General features: G+C 41.8%; 4 protein-coding genes across 4 annotated transcripts; 3 read left to right on the top strand and 1 right to left on the bottom strand.

Annotated features, from left to right (window-relative positions):
* Positions 1–4,346: 4,346 nt before the first annotated feature.
* A1O9_08360 (uncharacterized protein) lies at positions 4,347–4,664 on the bottom strand (the record flags this gene model as incomplete). Its single annotated transcript, XM_013402746.1, has 1 exon — positions 4,347–4,664. One exon carries the CDS (start codon positions 4,662–4,664, stop codon positions 4,347–4,349), a length of 318 nt encoding a protein of 105 aa, XP_013258200.1.
* A 2,340-nt stretch (positions 4,665–7,004) lies between these two features.
* Positions 7,005–8,695, top strand: A1O9_08359 (uncharacterized protein; the record flags this gene model as incomplete). The annotated part of the gene is made up of 2 exons (XM_013402745.1): positions 7,005–7,251; positions 7,359–8,695. The coding sequence occupies 2 exons, from the start codon at positions 7,005–7,007 to the stop codon at positions 8,693–8,695; spliced, it is 1,584 nt and encodes a 527-aa protein (XP_013258199.1).
* A 635-nt stretch (positions 8,696–9,330) lies between these two features.
* On the top strand, positions 9,331–10,522 carry A1O9_08358 (uncharacterized protein; the record flags this gene model as incomplete). The annotated part of the gene is made up of 2 exons (XM_013402744.1): positions 9,331–9,417; positions 9,485–10,522. 2 exons carry the CDS (start codon positions 9,331–9,333, stop codon positions 10,520–10,522), a joined length of 1,125 nt encoding a protein of 374 aa, XP_013258198.1.
* A 2,640-nt stretch (positions 10,523–13,162) lies between these two features.
* On the top strand, positions 13,163–14,270 carry A1O9_08357 (uncharacterized protein; the record flags this gene model as incomplete). Its single annotated transcript, XM_013402743.1, has 2 exons — positions 13,163–13,405; positions 13,470–14,270. The coding sequence occupies 2 exons, from the start codon at positions 13,163–13,165 to the stop codon at positions 14,268–14,270; spliced, it is 1,044 nt and encodes a 347-aa protein (XP_013258197.1).
* Positions 14,271–14,451: the final 181 nt, after the last annotated feature.

Here is a 14,451-nt window from a genome sequence, read left to right as displayed (position 1 = left end):
ATACTTAGAAATTAAGTTAAGTAATTTCTAATCCTATAGAATAGAATAGCGTTTTATAGAATCTTCCGTAAGGCTTAAGTATAGCCTTACTTAATGGATACTACGTAATCCTAGCTTATATAAGCCTAATTACGTAACTAGGCGTTAATAGAATATCGCTTAGTCTTAATAAAATAGTTAACGAAGAAGAATAGAAAACGATATTCCGAATAAAATAAGAAATCTACGAATTTCTAGTTATACCTTTTAAACTTACTAATATACTATTAATATTCTAAGAATTTATAAATAACGCCCTAAGAAAATATTTAAATACGTTCGTTATTATTTACTTTAATAATATTTTAATCTTCTCGAAGACGTATAAGAAATATATAGAATATATAAAGAAAGTAATAGAAAAGCTAAAGGAAAATAAAATTCTACTTAAGCTATCTAAATACGAATTCTATAAGAATAGTATTAAATTTCTAGACTATATTATATCTTCGAAAGGACTTATATTAAACTAAGAAAAGGTTCGAACTATCGATAAATAGCTAGAACTAATAATAGTTAAGAAAGTATAAATATTCTACGAACTAATTAATTATTACCGAAAGTTTATAAGAAACTTCTCGAAAATCGTAGTACTAATTATTAACTTAACTAAGAAAGAAATAATCTTCGATTTTAGGAAAAAATATAAGGATATCTTTAGGAAGCTAAAGCGACGAATAATATTCGCGCCGATTCTATATATATTTAATCTAGAAAAGGAAGTAATTATAGAAATAGATATCTTAGATAAAGTAATAGAAGGCTACCTTAAGTAAAGAGACGAGCTAGGAAAGCTTTATTTAGTAGTATATTATTTAAGGAAACTAAGCGAATTCGAGGCTAATTACGACGTCTATAATAAGAAACTACTCGTAGTAGTAGAATATCTAAAAATATAGAGAGTATACCTAGAAGGAACTAGATACTTAGTATAAATATACTTAGACTATAAGAATCTAATCTATTAGATAATAACTAAAGAACTTAGTAAAAGATAAATTAAATAGACTAAAACTCTAGCCTCTTACGATTTTAAAATTATATATATTTAAGGAATAGAAAATATAATAGCCGATATCCTTAATCGAAGAATAAACTATATAGAAGGATTAGAACTAGAGCTAGCGGCGCTCCTAGAGAAAAAAGAAAATTACTTAACGTATAGAAAAATAAAAATAAGAATACTCGTAATATTAGAAATAGAATTAATAATAGAATAAAAATAGGAAATTATATAAATAAGGTATAATAATAAAAGTATAGGATATCTAGATATTAATAAAAGTATAGGATATCTAGATATTAATAAAACGATAGAACTAGTAATACGAAACTTTACCTAGACGAAATTAAGGAAAGATATAGAAGAATATATTAAGAATTACGATATATATTATAAAGCTAAATACTTAAGATATAAACTATATAGCTTATAATAATTAGCGAAAAATATAGATAAGGTATAGTTAAGAATAGCGATAGACTTTATAGTTAAGCTACTACTATTAAAGGAACCTATAACGAGTACGATATATAATAGTATACTTATAATAAACGATATACTAACGAAATATATTTACCTACTACTATATAAAGAAGTATCGATAGTAGAGAAACTAGTATATATAGTTACGAGAACGGTATTCGCGTAATACGAAATACTAGAAGTTATTATTATAGATAGAGATAAAATATTTAATTTATAATTTTAGTAATTATTAATCGACCTATTAGGAATTAAATATAAAATATTAATATTATATTATCTATAGACGAACGAATAAACGGAAAGAACGAACTAGACGATAGAATAATACCTACGATACTACGTAAATTACTAATAAAGGAATTAGGTTAAATTACTTCTAATAGCTTAATTCGCTTTTAATAATAATATATTAGTAACCGGAATATCGCTATTCTTTATAAATTACGGGAGGTACCTAAATTTTAAAAAAGAACTACTAGGCGATAGACCTATAGTAGAAAAGGTAAGAATAAAAGTCGAAGATCTATATAAACTATATTTCCTACTAAAGATAAAACTAGATAAAATATTAAAAATAACTATAAAAATAGCGAATAAGAAAAGATCTAAGGAACTAGACTTCTAGGAGGAGGAGATAGTTTATATTAATATAAAAAATATAAAAATATAAAGACTAAGTAAAACACTAGACTATATAAAAATTAGACTATATCGAATTAAGAGGATACTAGGACTAGTTTCTTATAAGCTATAATTACTAGGAGGACTAAATATATATTTAGTTTTCTATAAATCGCTATTAGAGAAAGTACTAGACGGAGCTAGACTAGAACTAGTATATATCGATAAAGAAACCTAAGAACTCTATTATAATATAGAAACTATACTTTAATATAGGCGAGAAGATAACTAAGTAAAATATCTAATTAAATAGTTAGGATATCTAGAAGAGGAGAATACGTAGAAACTAGAGATAAACCTTAACCTAAAGCTTATAGCCCGGTACTACTAGAAAAAGAGTTAAGAACCCCTTAGGGGTCCTTACTAAAAAATATCGATAAAAAATCGATTTAATCTATAGAGATATTAGGTACTACTCGTGCTAATAGGTAGGACTACTAGTAGAGTAGTATAAATAGTCTTAATATTAGATCTATCTCTTAATTATAAGTAATACCTTAACGTGTCTATCGTAGTAAGCTTAAAGCATAAGGTTCCCCTGAGACCCGTATACGGTGAGTAGCTCTTATATACTAGAATCTCGGCGTTCGCTTAGCGGCGCTTATCCGTTTCTAATAAGAGAGTAGATTATACTAATTAAGAAACTAGTCGCTAAGGGTAACCTATTAGAAGTCTAGATAGTCCTTAAATACTCTAAGAGTAGCTATCTCGCGCTAGATTATTCGATTAGAAATATTCTTTAGATAACGTAACTATAACTCGGACTAGATTCCTTAATTCTTTAATTCTAATAATTTCCGCTAAGTATCTACTATTAGGCGACGTTTTTTAAATAAATTATTTTTAGCCTTCTTCTTCTACTTACTAATTTAACGGAACTCCTCTAAAGAGAACGTCTCGTCGTACGTTAATATTTTAGATAGTCCGCGTATTTTATAGATTAGTCGCGATTATAGTAATACGTTATATTATACTTAATATACTCGGTATAAAATACTATAGCTTCGTTTTCCTTAACGGCGATAGCGGTAGTAACTTCGAGGAGTCGCTCCGTCTTAGTTCGAGGACGCGAGAGTTTTAGGGTCTTAGGGAACTTCGGAATTTTTAACTTATAGGACTTAGCGACGCGGAACCTATCTATAGTAAGCTATAGAGATAAAAGAGAAGGAAAGAGTAGAAACGAGGGGAAATACTTACCTTAAGTATATCGGGACGATAAACTACTAAAAGGGGGGATAGTATTATAAGGGTCGAGAAACGGATCGTTTTATAGATACCCTTAGCCTACCGGAGGATATCTACGAAAAGGTATACCGATAAGGCTAGGTAAGGCTAATATATATAACTAAGAGTCTAGATTAGAAAATATAGTAGGCCTATAGGTCTATAGACTATTAGGATAAGGAGGTATAGATATAGGGAAAGGATTTAGGTATTATATATATACGCTCCTTTACCTAGATAGTATAGTTCGTAGTTAACTTCGTTAGTAATCCTATACCTATATTTTAGGATATAGTCCGACGATTATATATTCCCTTTATTATTTTAGTTAATACTCTAGTACCTACTCTATTAAGGAACCCTACCTTAATTAGAACTACTTATAGCTCGGATTATAATATTAATCTCCTTTTAATCTCTAGTCTCCTAAAGTATTCTACCTTCTTTTTAGCTTTCTTCCTCTTCTTATTACTTCTCTTATCTTCTTCTAGGTCTCTTAGATCTTTCCTAATAGCTCGTAACTATACGTATTTAGAAACTTATTATTTAATTATATAAGAGGTTCTTTTATTTATTAATTATAAGCTAGGAACTAAAATCTCTAAATATACTAATTACGGATTCTAGGTAATTCCTAAAGTATAGCTTAGCTATTACTTTACTACCAGGGTTGTACCTATAATAATAGTTAGTTATGGGCTATAGTATTGTAGGGGGTATGAACTTGTCCATCCCAGCGCCAGAAAGTCCCGCTCTGTTCCTTTCCCTTATCGTTAATAACCCCCAGCATTTGATATACGCTTTGCTTAGTACTCATGGTCGTGTCCAAGGCCCAATCCATCTGGAGGTCGATCATGTCTCTACTCATATCGTGTGAGCACCGTCTTCGCCTAGCTTTCATCCATTGAAACACTTACGTCTGAACCGTGCCAGGATGTATTGCTAGTATACAAACATCTGCTTCAGGACCTCCTTTGCGTTTCAGTTCGAGAGCCATATGCCTGAGCATCTGGTTCAAGGCAGCCTTGCTTGCGCCATAGGCAGCAAAGCCGTCTTCATGGCCCTGGAAGTCCCCTGCCGATCCAGAGTCGGAAGAAATGAAGACCAATTTTGAAGGGACCAATGGACTGCAGACCTGAAGTAGCCTCTGGGCAATAATAATAGGACCGATGCTGTTCGTGTGGAGGTGCAGCGCAAAGTCGCTGAAGGATCTGTCGGAGGTTTTATGCATGTTAGAGTCGTCTGGATATTTCAAGAGCCGATTGCGAGCACGTACATTTCTGTGGCTCTCTAAAGATATGGTTAAGCAAGAATAATGATAAATAGTTCCCCTTGGTTCCGGGAGTGCTCACATTAGGGTACTTCAGGACTGCAGCATTTACCACAATATTGTCAATCTTCCCTCCATGTGACAAGGACCGCCCTATCCTTTGCACGAAAGCCTAATCTTGCATTAGAACTGAAATAAACGACAGATGCAACCAAATTATAGAGAAGATAGATGCTGATGGTTATACGCAATGAATCAGAAGTGTCATCTTACATCAATGCTCGTCTCATCAGCAATGTCACATTGCTCGATACGAAATGTTCGAAAATTAGATTGAGACAGCTGCTGAAGACGAGTCGCCGCCCCAGGGTTCCGTACCACCGCAATGATGTGATTGCCGCTCTCAAGCAGCTGCTCAACAAACTGAAGGCCTATTCCTCGTGACGCACCGATAACGACCCATGTTGATGGAGCCATCCCCTACACCGCACAACTTGGATGACAACAAGATGATTGACGTTACTAAGTACTGCTGAGAACGGTGCAGAGCTGGATATCTGAGGATAAGTATTCGGGATCGAAGTCAATGATGTACGAATGCTACACGAGAGCTGATGTGTAAATATGATGTTATTATCACCAATTCAGATCAAGTATTAGACAAAGCCTGACATACTTCATCTGGTCTAAGATTTGTAACTCGGGAGACTACAACAATTTCATTGGTATGATTCGTGCAGAGACATCAACTCGAGACCATGCAAGGCCAGCAGTCCGCTCCTCTCGTGGTTGAAAACGGTAGGTACGATTAGCCTAAGAGGGTAAGTATGACACATGGTGATTTCAAGCTTTCAATGCACCAAGGATTTCAAAAGCCAGTAGAATCTTGCATTAACTAAATGATAGGGTTAGTTTCCGAATCGGGCAACCTTTAGCAAACATTAAATCTCTCTGGGACTATGTAATCCTTCTATGACTGTTCGGGCAGGTAGACGCTCTGGTGATCTTGACCTATTGGGTGCGAAACGATGTGTGGTAGGGGATCCTCATTAGGGTTTCAAGATGGCTCAATTTATTCGTCTACTGATATTGCCACTCCACTTTTACTGCTACGTACGTAAAGTTCCAGCACCCCCTATCGGAAACCAACAGCTGCAAACGTGAAAGTACAATTCAGATATAGGCTCAATGCATTGAAATTATTGGAGCCTTGGAGTCTTGGAACGCATCACAGTCCTATTGGACCTCGAAATGTCGGCCCTGCTGCCCTCTTATCAGAGTTGGAGATGCTCTGTTTCCTCTATTCTGAGTTCGGATTGATATAACGAGCTTGTACTTGAGGGAATGGCGCTGTCGTCACGCTCTGTCACAAAAGGAGAAGGTAGACCCTAGCCCTTCATGCTTATACCTATAATGTTGGTACTGAAGTCAGTCTTTACTCCTTTAGGGCAATCTACGCACTTCAATTGGGAAAATTCCACGGAAAATCTACCACCTTCGAAATGAGGCTGTAGTAGCTTACGCGTACTTCTGATTTTCCGGCCGGTAAAGCCGAGGCGGAAATGAAAGAAGCAAGATACTCGATTGAGCTTTGTCCACTATGGTTCTCACCATACCTTGTCTGAGCTTTGAATTCGGAGCTACATTCACATAATGATCATGTCCAGCACATTAATCGATGCGAGGGTTTAAGTATATTGAGGTATGTACTGTATGCGGGGGTCCAAATGGTACAAGTCTATTGTGAAATTCAGCTAGAAGATTAGAAGGCAGTGGGGAGGTCAGAAGTCCGCACCTAGGCCCGCACTGGTAGTGTTGCCGGAGTAGTTCGTGTGAGTATTCTGGGGTACCTGAGAGAGTTAAATTGCCAATAGAAACGCTCGGCAATACAGGGTCAGAGCTCCATTCTATATCTTGGTTAATAGATTCACGGATTGGACGTCGGTTTTTCACTTTGCTAACCGAGCATCCAGACTTTAACTTGCCTGCTTGGGCTAATTCGAGATTTGTGGGCCGATGTGTGATATGGAGCGAGCGCGTGCTCCTAGGTCATCTGTGTGAGAGAGAGACCCTGGTCGGACTGTGCTTCTGGAATCTCTGTCTACGTGTTAACTAGTCACTTACTACAATACATGTATTTATAGTCAAATTGATTTATAGTCGACCTTTTTGCAGAAATGCACAGCTGCTGTTATTCATAGCTGCATTTAATAAGGAGTGATATCACTGTGCGCCTGACTCTGCCACATTATTGCTCATACGATTTCATCTCAAACTAGTCTAATTTAATATTCTGCCAACATGGGTATTATTACTAGCCTTGCAGAGGACGACGTCAGCAAATTTGACTATGTGATTGTAGGAGGTGGAACAGCAGGGTGCATTGTTGCTAGTCGCCTGTCTGGATATCTGCCTCAGAAACGAATCATTGTCATTGAAGGCGGCCCAAGTGACATTGGGGATGATAGAGCTCTCATCCTCAAAGAGCGTGTCAGTACGCAAGGGACCGAGCTGGATATGAGATACAAAACAACGGAGCAGCCTAAGGGTACGGGGACATTACTTACTTCTCATGACGAGGATTATTGAGTCAGTGCTGACGGTATCATGTATTAGGTAACAGCCATATTGTGCATACACGAGCCAAAATTCTAGGTGGATGCTCCAGTCACAATGATATGGTATCGTTCCGACTACCGGAGTACGACACGCGAATTTGGGAAAAACTGGGTGCAAAAGGGTGGACTTTCGATACGTTTAATCGACTACATGATCGCATCCGTGCATCTACATATCCTGCTGCTCATCCTCGCGACCGGAATCAGTTGACTAAGGACTGGATATCTTCTGCGCATGATGCTCTGGGTTTGCCCTATATCTTGGATCTAAACGATGACATTAGTGGTTCTGAAGGTCTAAGACCTAGTGTCGGCTGGACACCGCTTTCCTACAACCCAGACAATGGCTACCGTAGCAGTGCCAGCGTGGCCTACATCCATCCCATTCTTCGTGGAGAAGAGAAGCGGCCAAATCTTACAATCCTAACAAGTGCTTGGGTTTCTCACCTCAACATCATAGGCGATGCTGCAATCAGCGTCGATGTTACGACAAATGACGGAGAGCGACTGACAATTCCTGCGTCTACCGAGATTATACTCTGTGCTGGGTCTATCGACACCCCTAGGCTATTGCTACTGTCTGGTCTCGGACCTCGTCAAGATCTAGAGGATCTTCGGATCCAGATCACTAAAGATATTCCGGGAGTAGGCCAAAATCTCCAAGACCACCCAGCAACGGTCGTCGTATACGATCTACACGATAAAGCTCCGTCACAAACTGCCACTCATTCCGATGGACTTGCGTTTCTCCGACATAAACCTGAGAACTGGGCCGGCGATGATGGAAACATTCCAGATATATTATTACATATGTGGGCATTAGAATTCAGCGACGATACCAGTCGCGTAGGTTATGCTCGCCCGGATAATCCATTCTGTGTACTCCCTGCCATTCTGCGTCCACAAACTCAAGGCAAATTATATCTGAAGTCAGATAATCCTACTGATCCACCGGCGTTGGACTTTAAGTACTTTGAAGACCCTGAAGGCTATGACGCGGAACTCCTTGTTGCTGGTATCAAGGCAATAAGGAAATTGGCGCAGACAGAGCCTCTCAAGAGATGGATCAAACGAGAAGTTGCGCCTGGCCCGGACATCGTCTCTGACTATGACTTAGATGTATATGCTCGCAAGGTGGGCGCGTCGATCTATCATCCAGCCTGCACGACCAAAATGGGAGATCTGGAGGCAGACCCCTTGGCAGTGGTTGATTCGAAACTCAAAGTAAGAGGGATGAAGAATCTCCGCATCGCTGACGCCGGTATCTTTCCAACGATGATTTCTGTAAACCTGATGTTGACAGTCATGGCGGTGGGTGAACGAGCGGCAGAATTGATTGCTGAAGATGCAGGCTGGAGCGGACTAAGTGCTTAAATTTTGAAATGAGAAAATAGGTGATTACGGGTTGTTTCTCGGACAGCATCTGCCAGCGATTATGTTGTATCTTCAGTCCATCTCGAGAAAGGGCAACTCTTTCCTACTGAAGGACAGTGACCAAAAATAAGCTAGCAACCGTACAATGTTATGTTTTAGAGGATCTGCAGCTACAGTACACGAACATCTGATTAGATACAGGTGACGATAGACTAATCTAAAACAGGGAGGTCGACACGCACGCAGAAGTTCCACCGCTGATAGACTCCATTGCCATTACTTTTAACCCACAAGCTTTAACTTTTTGCGCACAACTGCCACTATTCCTATTGAATGAGACGAATCACTGGATTCAGGCACAGCCTTTGAGAGTCGGTGAGACTTCTCTTTCGCGCTACTGCCATACGGTGTGGTCCAAGCAATTAAAGAAGATCGGATGAGGCTGGTATGCATGTTTGCGGCTCGGAGAGAACTTCATCCGTAGGACTGGCGTATAAAGATCCGCAGGAATAAATGAAGCCAGCATCAGCCTCCATTCTCCTTTTTCAGCGTTTCTTCTGCATCTCGTACTATAAACTGTCTTTTGGCTCTCAGATGCCAGAGAGCAGACATTTGCTGACTCACGCCTTGCAAATATGGAAAACACTCCGGTGTCACTTCCATCGAATGCATTGCGCATTAATGGAATCCCAGAAGATATGACTGCGGTGCAAATCATCGAAGTATGCTTCCTTTCAACAGTTCGCTATTTCCCAGACAACTATTTATGCTAAGCGGAGATGAAATTAGTTCAACAAACCTTACAGAATTTACAAAATACCTACCCCAACCTACCTTGAAGAATATGACATCCTGCTCAAAACAACAGTTGCATCATTTTGCCATACAGATTTGATGGTCATTGAGGGTATCTTCCCAACTAAATTGCCATGCACGGCTTCACACGAAGGAGCCGGGGTGGTTGCAGCTGTCGGTTCCAAGGTTCGTAATTTCAAGATAGGAGATCGAGTCATGTCCGGGGAGCCAAAGAATCCGTGTGGGGTCTGCTACAACTGTAAGGGCCCTAACGATTGGCATCAATACTGCGAGAATATTGAGGGCCACATTGGCGTATTTATTGATGGGGCATTTGCCGACTATCACGTCGTCGATAGCCGGAACAGTTGTTTGATCCCAGAGAATGTAAGCTCTTTGATCGCGGCTCCGCTGGCCTGCGCGGGAAGAACAATATATCGTTCACTCATCATCAGTGAACTGAAACCGGATGAATGGGTCGCAATTGTGGGCGCCGGTGGAGGATTGGGGCACCTTGGCATTCAGTTTGCGCTGGCAAAAGGTCTTCAAGTGATTGCCATTGAGGCGAGAGATGAAGGATTGGAAGTATGTCAGAAATACGGAGCGAAACATATCATCGATGCTCGGCAAGGCAGCGATGAAATCGTCCGCCAAGTACAGCGTCTCACTGGTGGGCTGGGCGTGCATGCATCTATAAACTTAAGCGATGATTCTGCAGAAATGGCTTGTGCCGTGACAAGGATGCACGGGGTCATGATTCAAGTGTCACAGCCTGAAAAAGTGAGTGTGACATTTCAACAACTAATTTTCCGAGACATTCGAATCAAAGGAACTTTGATAGCTGGATCAGAGTACAGTCAACAAATGTTGGATGACGTAGCTAAGCACGACATCAAGTGCGAGAGCACTATATTTTATGGGCTGGAGCAGGTTCCACAGATGGTTGAGCTTGCTCAGTCGGGGAAGCTTAAGGGGAAGGCTGTTTGCGTAGTTGACTCAGTTGAGTTAGAAAAAGAAACTGTTTCTGGGTAGTTGCAACTAGTAGTCCATTTAACTATCATATCACCGCTCTGAACCTTGCCATAACGAATCTTAGTACTACCAGGTAAGCCGTCGATGGGAGCATGGTCGCCAGCAATCGAAGTCACCGACGAGGCACTCTGCACATTCGACAATTCACAAGTCTTATTTACGGACTCGGTCTTAGAGAAGGCGCGCTCCAACTCGAATCTCTCCATATCAGGAATGACTAACCATGAGGCTGCCAGAAACATGTAGTGCAGGATTTTCCATCACTAGCTGTATCAATTGCCCTTCCTGGGGCGGGAGATAGCCTGCTTTCTGAAGGTTCTGGAGCTATAGCATCTTGCTCCTTCTCCTTCTGTGGTAGTATATTGCAGCCTGAACCCAGCTGTTATTAGTGATCCTTGACATCAGGTAGTTAGTTTGTATGGAATGGAACACGCCTTGTATTTAAGATGTCAGCAAGGAATCAACATACAAACCCTTCAAGTGCATTGCTCACTGTTGTAAATAAAGAATTCAAGCTTGCACAAGCGACTTTCAGGTGTGTTCACAAAGGTCACAAGTTGGCGTCGCAGATTTTGGTTCTCCTGCATACAGGCATTTGTCAATGAAAGCACTGCTATTAGACTCAAAAGAGGTGCAAAATGTAATCCAATAGACCTCTGTATAGACACGCGATGCCTATATGAATGCACAAAACCAACCAGATCGAGAAATCCCGAATTGCACCCTGAAATGTCTGACTGGTCCTATGCTCTGGCCTCTACATCACTGGGTCAACGTCAACAAGAGTCTGTTGACTAACGCTGAGGAAATTGGTTGACCGAGGTCTTGTTATCCTCCCTGCCGTACTTGTCGTACGTGGTAACCATTCGTCAAGTAGTCGGATAATGTAGCTCATCCCAGAGCGTCCATCACCAAGTTTCTTCTACTTGGAACAGGCTAATCATTCAGTCTCATCAGAAATGAGGCCAACATACTCTCAAAGGCGCTCTTTCAAACCACATCAACCCTCAGAATTATTATGATTGATTGGGGTTGAGCCTAAACGGAGGAGGGCTTCCAATACCCGAGGTGTTGAGGCACCATAGTACCGTCGTGTCGGTGTCGGTGATAACAAAAAGCACTCAACCTCGACTTGTCGCCGGCGTTGCCATAAAGGGTATAACTCATGCCTAAAGTAGAAGGTGGACGCACCTCGGTGGCCTGGTTACAGACTGGCCCCGCTTTACAGTCACTGGCAGCGTCTCCTGTAGGTCCACAGAGGAGATAAGGACCGGAGCTGCTTCGGCAGCGTAATGCCTCATTCATCTGGATGTTGTTCTCTACTAAGTGCTATGGAGCTATTGCTATCATATGTAGTAGTGGAATGCCAAGGGCTTGGCATTCAATTGGCTCCTTCCGTGACAGCTTCAGTAGGACCGTCCAACTTCTCCCAGTGCGGAAAGCTCAGCGATCTTGCGAATGATAGTCTAGGCTGTCATGGTTATCTTGCAAGGCTACCTTCACTTTTCACAAGTGAGGGCAAGTTACCCTAGCTCTGGCGAAGGGTTCCCGCTTGAGGTGCTTGACAAGGCGCTCGAGTATGCATGGATTTATCCATCTCAATTGTGTGATTGCGCGGCGTAAAGTAGTAGAGAAAGTAAGTTGTCATTCTAAGTGTTACGAAAGCCCTCGTCATCTATATACCCGCGGGGACCAGTTTTGGCGTGACTGGATAGCGCCAGGTATTTATCAACGGTACTCGTAGTACGCCGAGGCTAGGCGTCATTAGAAAAGAAAGACCTACCAATTTACAATTGTCCTGGTGCAGGTTGCCCCGCGTTTAGGATTCCACGTCCTCTTTCAAACCACTCTCACTCAGCTCCTGCAATTGTTCATCGGAGGCTCAACGCTGCTTGTACTCAAGCACATTTGTTCCCTGTATCAAGACGCGCGAGAAGTTCGCTCTACCTGCAATGTCGCAAAAGCGATCACACTATGGATGTTGGACTTGCAAGGTCTGTTGACGTGCTAAAGTTGCAGGAGAAGTGCTCCCTTCATGAGAACTCTCACACAGATACTCATAAATAGCTCCAAGCAGAGAAGACGAAGAAAATGCGATGAAACGCACCCGCGATGCCAGGCTTGCATGTCTCAAGGCCACGTGTGCGAAGGCTACGCCCCAAGGCTCCGATGGGGCGTTGGTCTGGCCTCGCGCGGTTACTTGACAGAAGCGCATGAACCCCGAATGGACAATCGCTCTATGGTTCCCAGGGGACGTCGGCGAGACCGATTCAATAAAGAGAAAGAGAAAGCTCAGATCTTCACTTCCGTGTGTGGCTTCCGGCCCTCAGGAGCTCGACATCCTGGTCACTTCCAGCGATCACAATGCACTAACCCGCGAGTGTCTAGGAGCGCGTCACATTCCCCAAGTCACTAACAGCACCGCGTTCTTCAATCACGCAAATAGGCGGTAGCACACTGAACATTACATCGTACGATATGCAGAAGGAGGCACTCTTTTTGGAATGTGAGCCCTTGCAATTCTCCTGCCCCACTATCGCGTTGGCTTTATGCTCTAACTGATCCGTAGTTCTCAGTTCTGCGCCTCCCTTCTTATATTCCATGCTCCCTCGTACTCCAAACTTCGAGTACTCAGTCACGATGTGTCGCAATTCGGATAACGGCTGCATATGGGCTGCTGCGATCAGGGATTGTCGCGAACGTTCGGACACACTCTTTCATGCATGCGTTGCATGTCAGGCGTACCTCTCACATGGGCCATCTGAGTCGTTTCTCAAATTCTACGAACAATTGCTTACCTCCGTCCAATCAGATCTTCACTATCCTTACCAACAGTTAAACGATGGTACACTTGGCGCCACCGTTTTGCTGTGTACGATTGGGGTAGGTGAATGTCCTGTAACCATGCCAAGGTTCGTTAAGGCTCTGACAAATAACACCGGACTAGATGTTACAAGGAGTACCGTGGACGATTCATCTAAAGGGAATGAAGGCTATTTTCGACGTATATGATCAGCTACCCCCTTCAATCAACCCAGGGCCACTGTTTTCCCACTGCCTAGGTATAATGGGAGTTTTCGACCTAGAGCGTCTGAACGTTGGCCGCACCACAACGTGTCTCAATATCTGGCAGCGCTATCGGAAAGAAAAGTTTGGCCGTAGTAACAACGAGATAGACGGAATTGAGATTATCTCCGGTCTTCCAAGATCACTAATTGACGTCTTTGCTGTCGAGGTCAGCGCCTCAGCGGAAGAAGCTCTGTGGCTGTGGCCTGGATATGAAGGGTCGATCACACAATGCCACCTTTGGGAATCTTACCGCCTCGCTGGGGTCCTTGATATCCGCCACCGACGCAAAGAAAAAATTGGCAACGATGTAGAACGGGCAGACCGGCGGATGTCGAATGTAAGCAACGACGATGTCCTCCGTCGAGGTCTCAGCGCATTGGATGCGATCTACAATGGACGAGAAATGGCCGCTTATGTGGTTGACAAGTCACGTCCCAGAATTCACACGTTGTTCCCTTTATTTATAATGACCCTCGAGGTGATATCAGCTCATCAACACCGGAGCTGGCACCCTCTGCTTGAGAGTTGGATCACTATTGAAGCTGCCCTCGATCAGACGTCGAACACGCGACTGGCATGGCAGATCATTGAGGACATGATCGAGAGTTTGAAGATGGGATTCCAATACACGCCTGATCAAATTGCAAAAATGAGAGGTATCGAAGTCCTCCTGTTATGACCATGCAAAAAACCAACTCCAACTCCAACTCGAAGGCAGTGCTTAACTTCCGCCGCTCATGACTCAGGTATCGGATACTACTAAACTACGGCGAGGATGATATAATAATCATGTATTGCTATCTTTCTTGAGGTTCCATTGTGCTAGCTCTATAATCGGACGCCAGTTACATCCGAGGCAT

This window comes from Exophiala aquamarina (assembly GCF_000709125.1).
Source record: "Exophiala aquamarina CBS 119918 chromosome Unknown aczIA-supercont1.7, whole genome shotgun sequence".
NCBI lineage: Eukaryota > Fungi > Ascomycota > Eurotiomycetes > Chaetothyriales > Herpotrichiellaceae > Exophiala > Exophiala aquamarina.
Note: the sequence above shows the minus strand (reverse complement) of the source record. Positions and strands in the feature narration are given on the sequence as shown.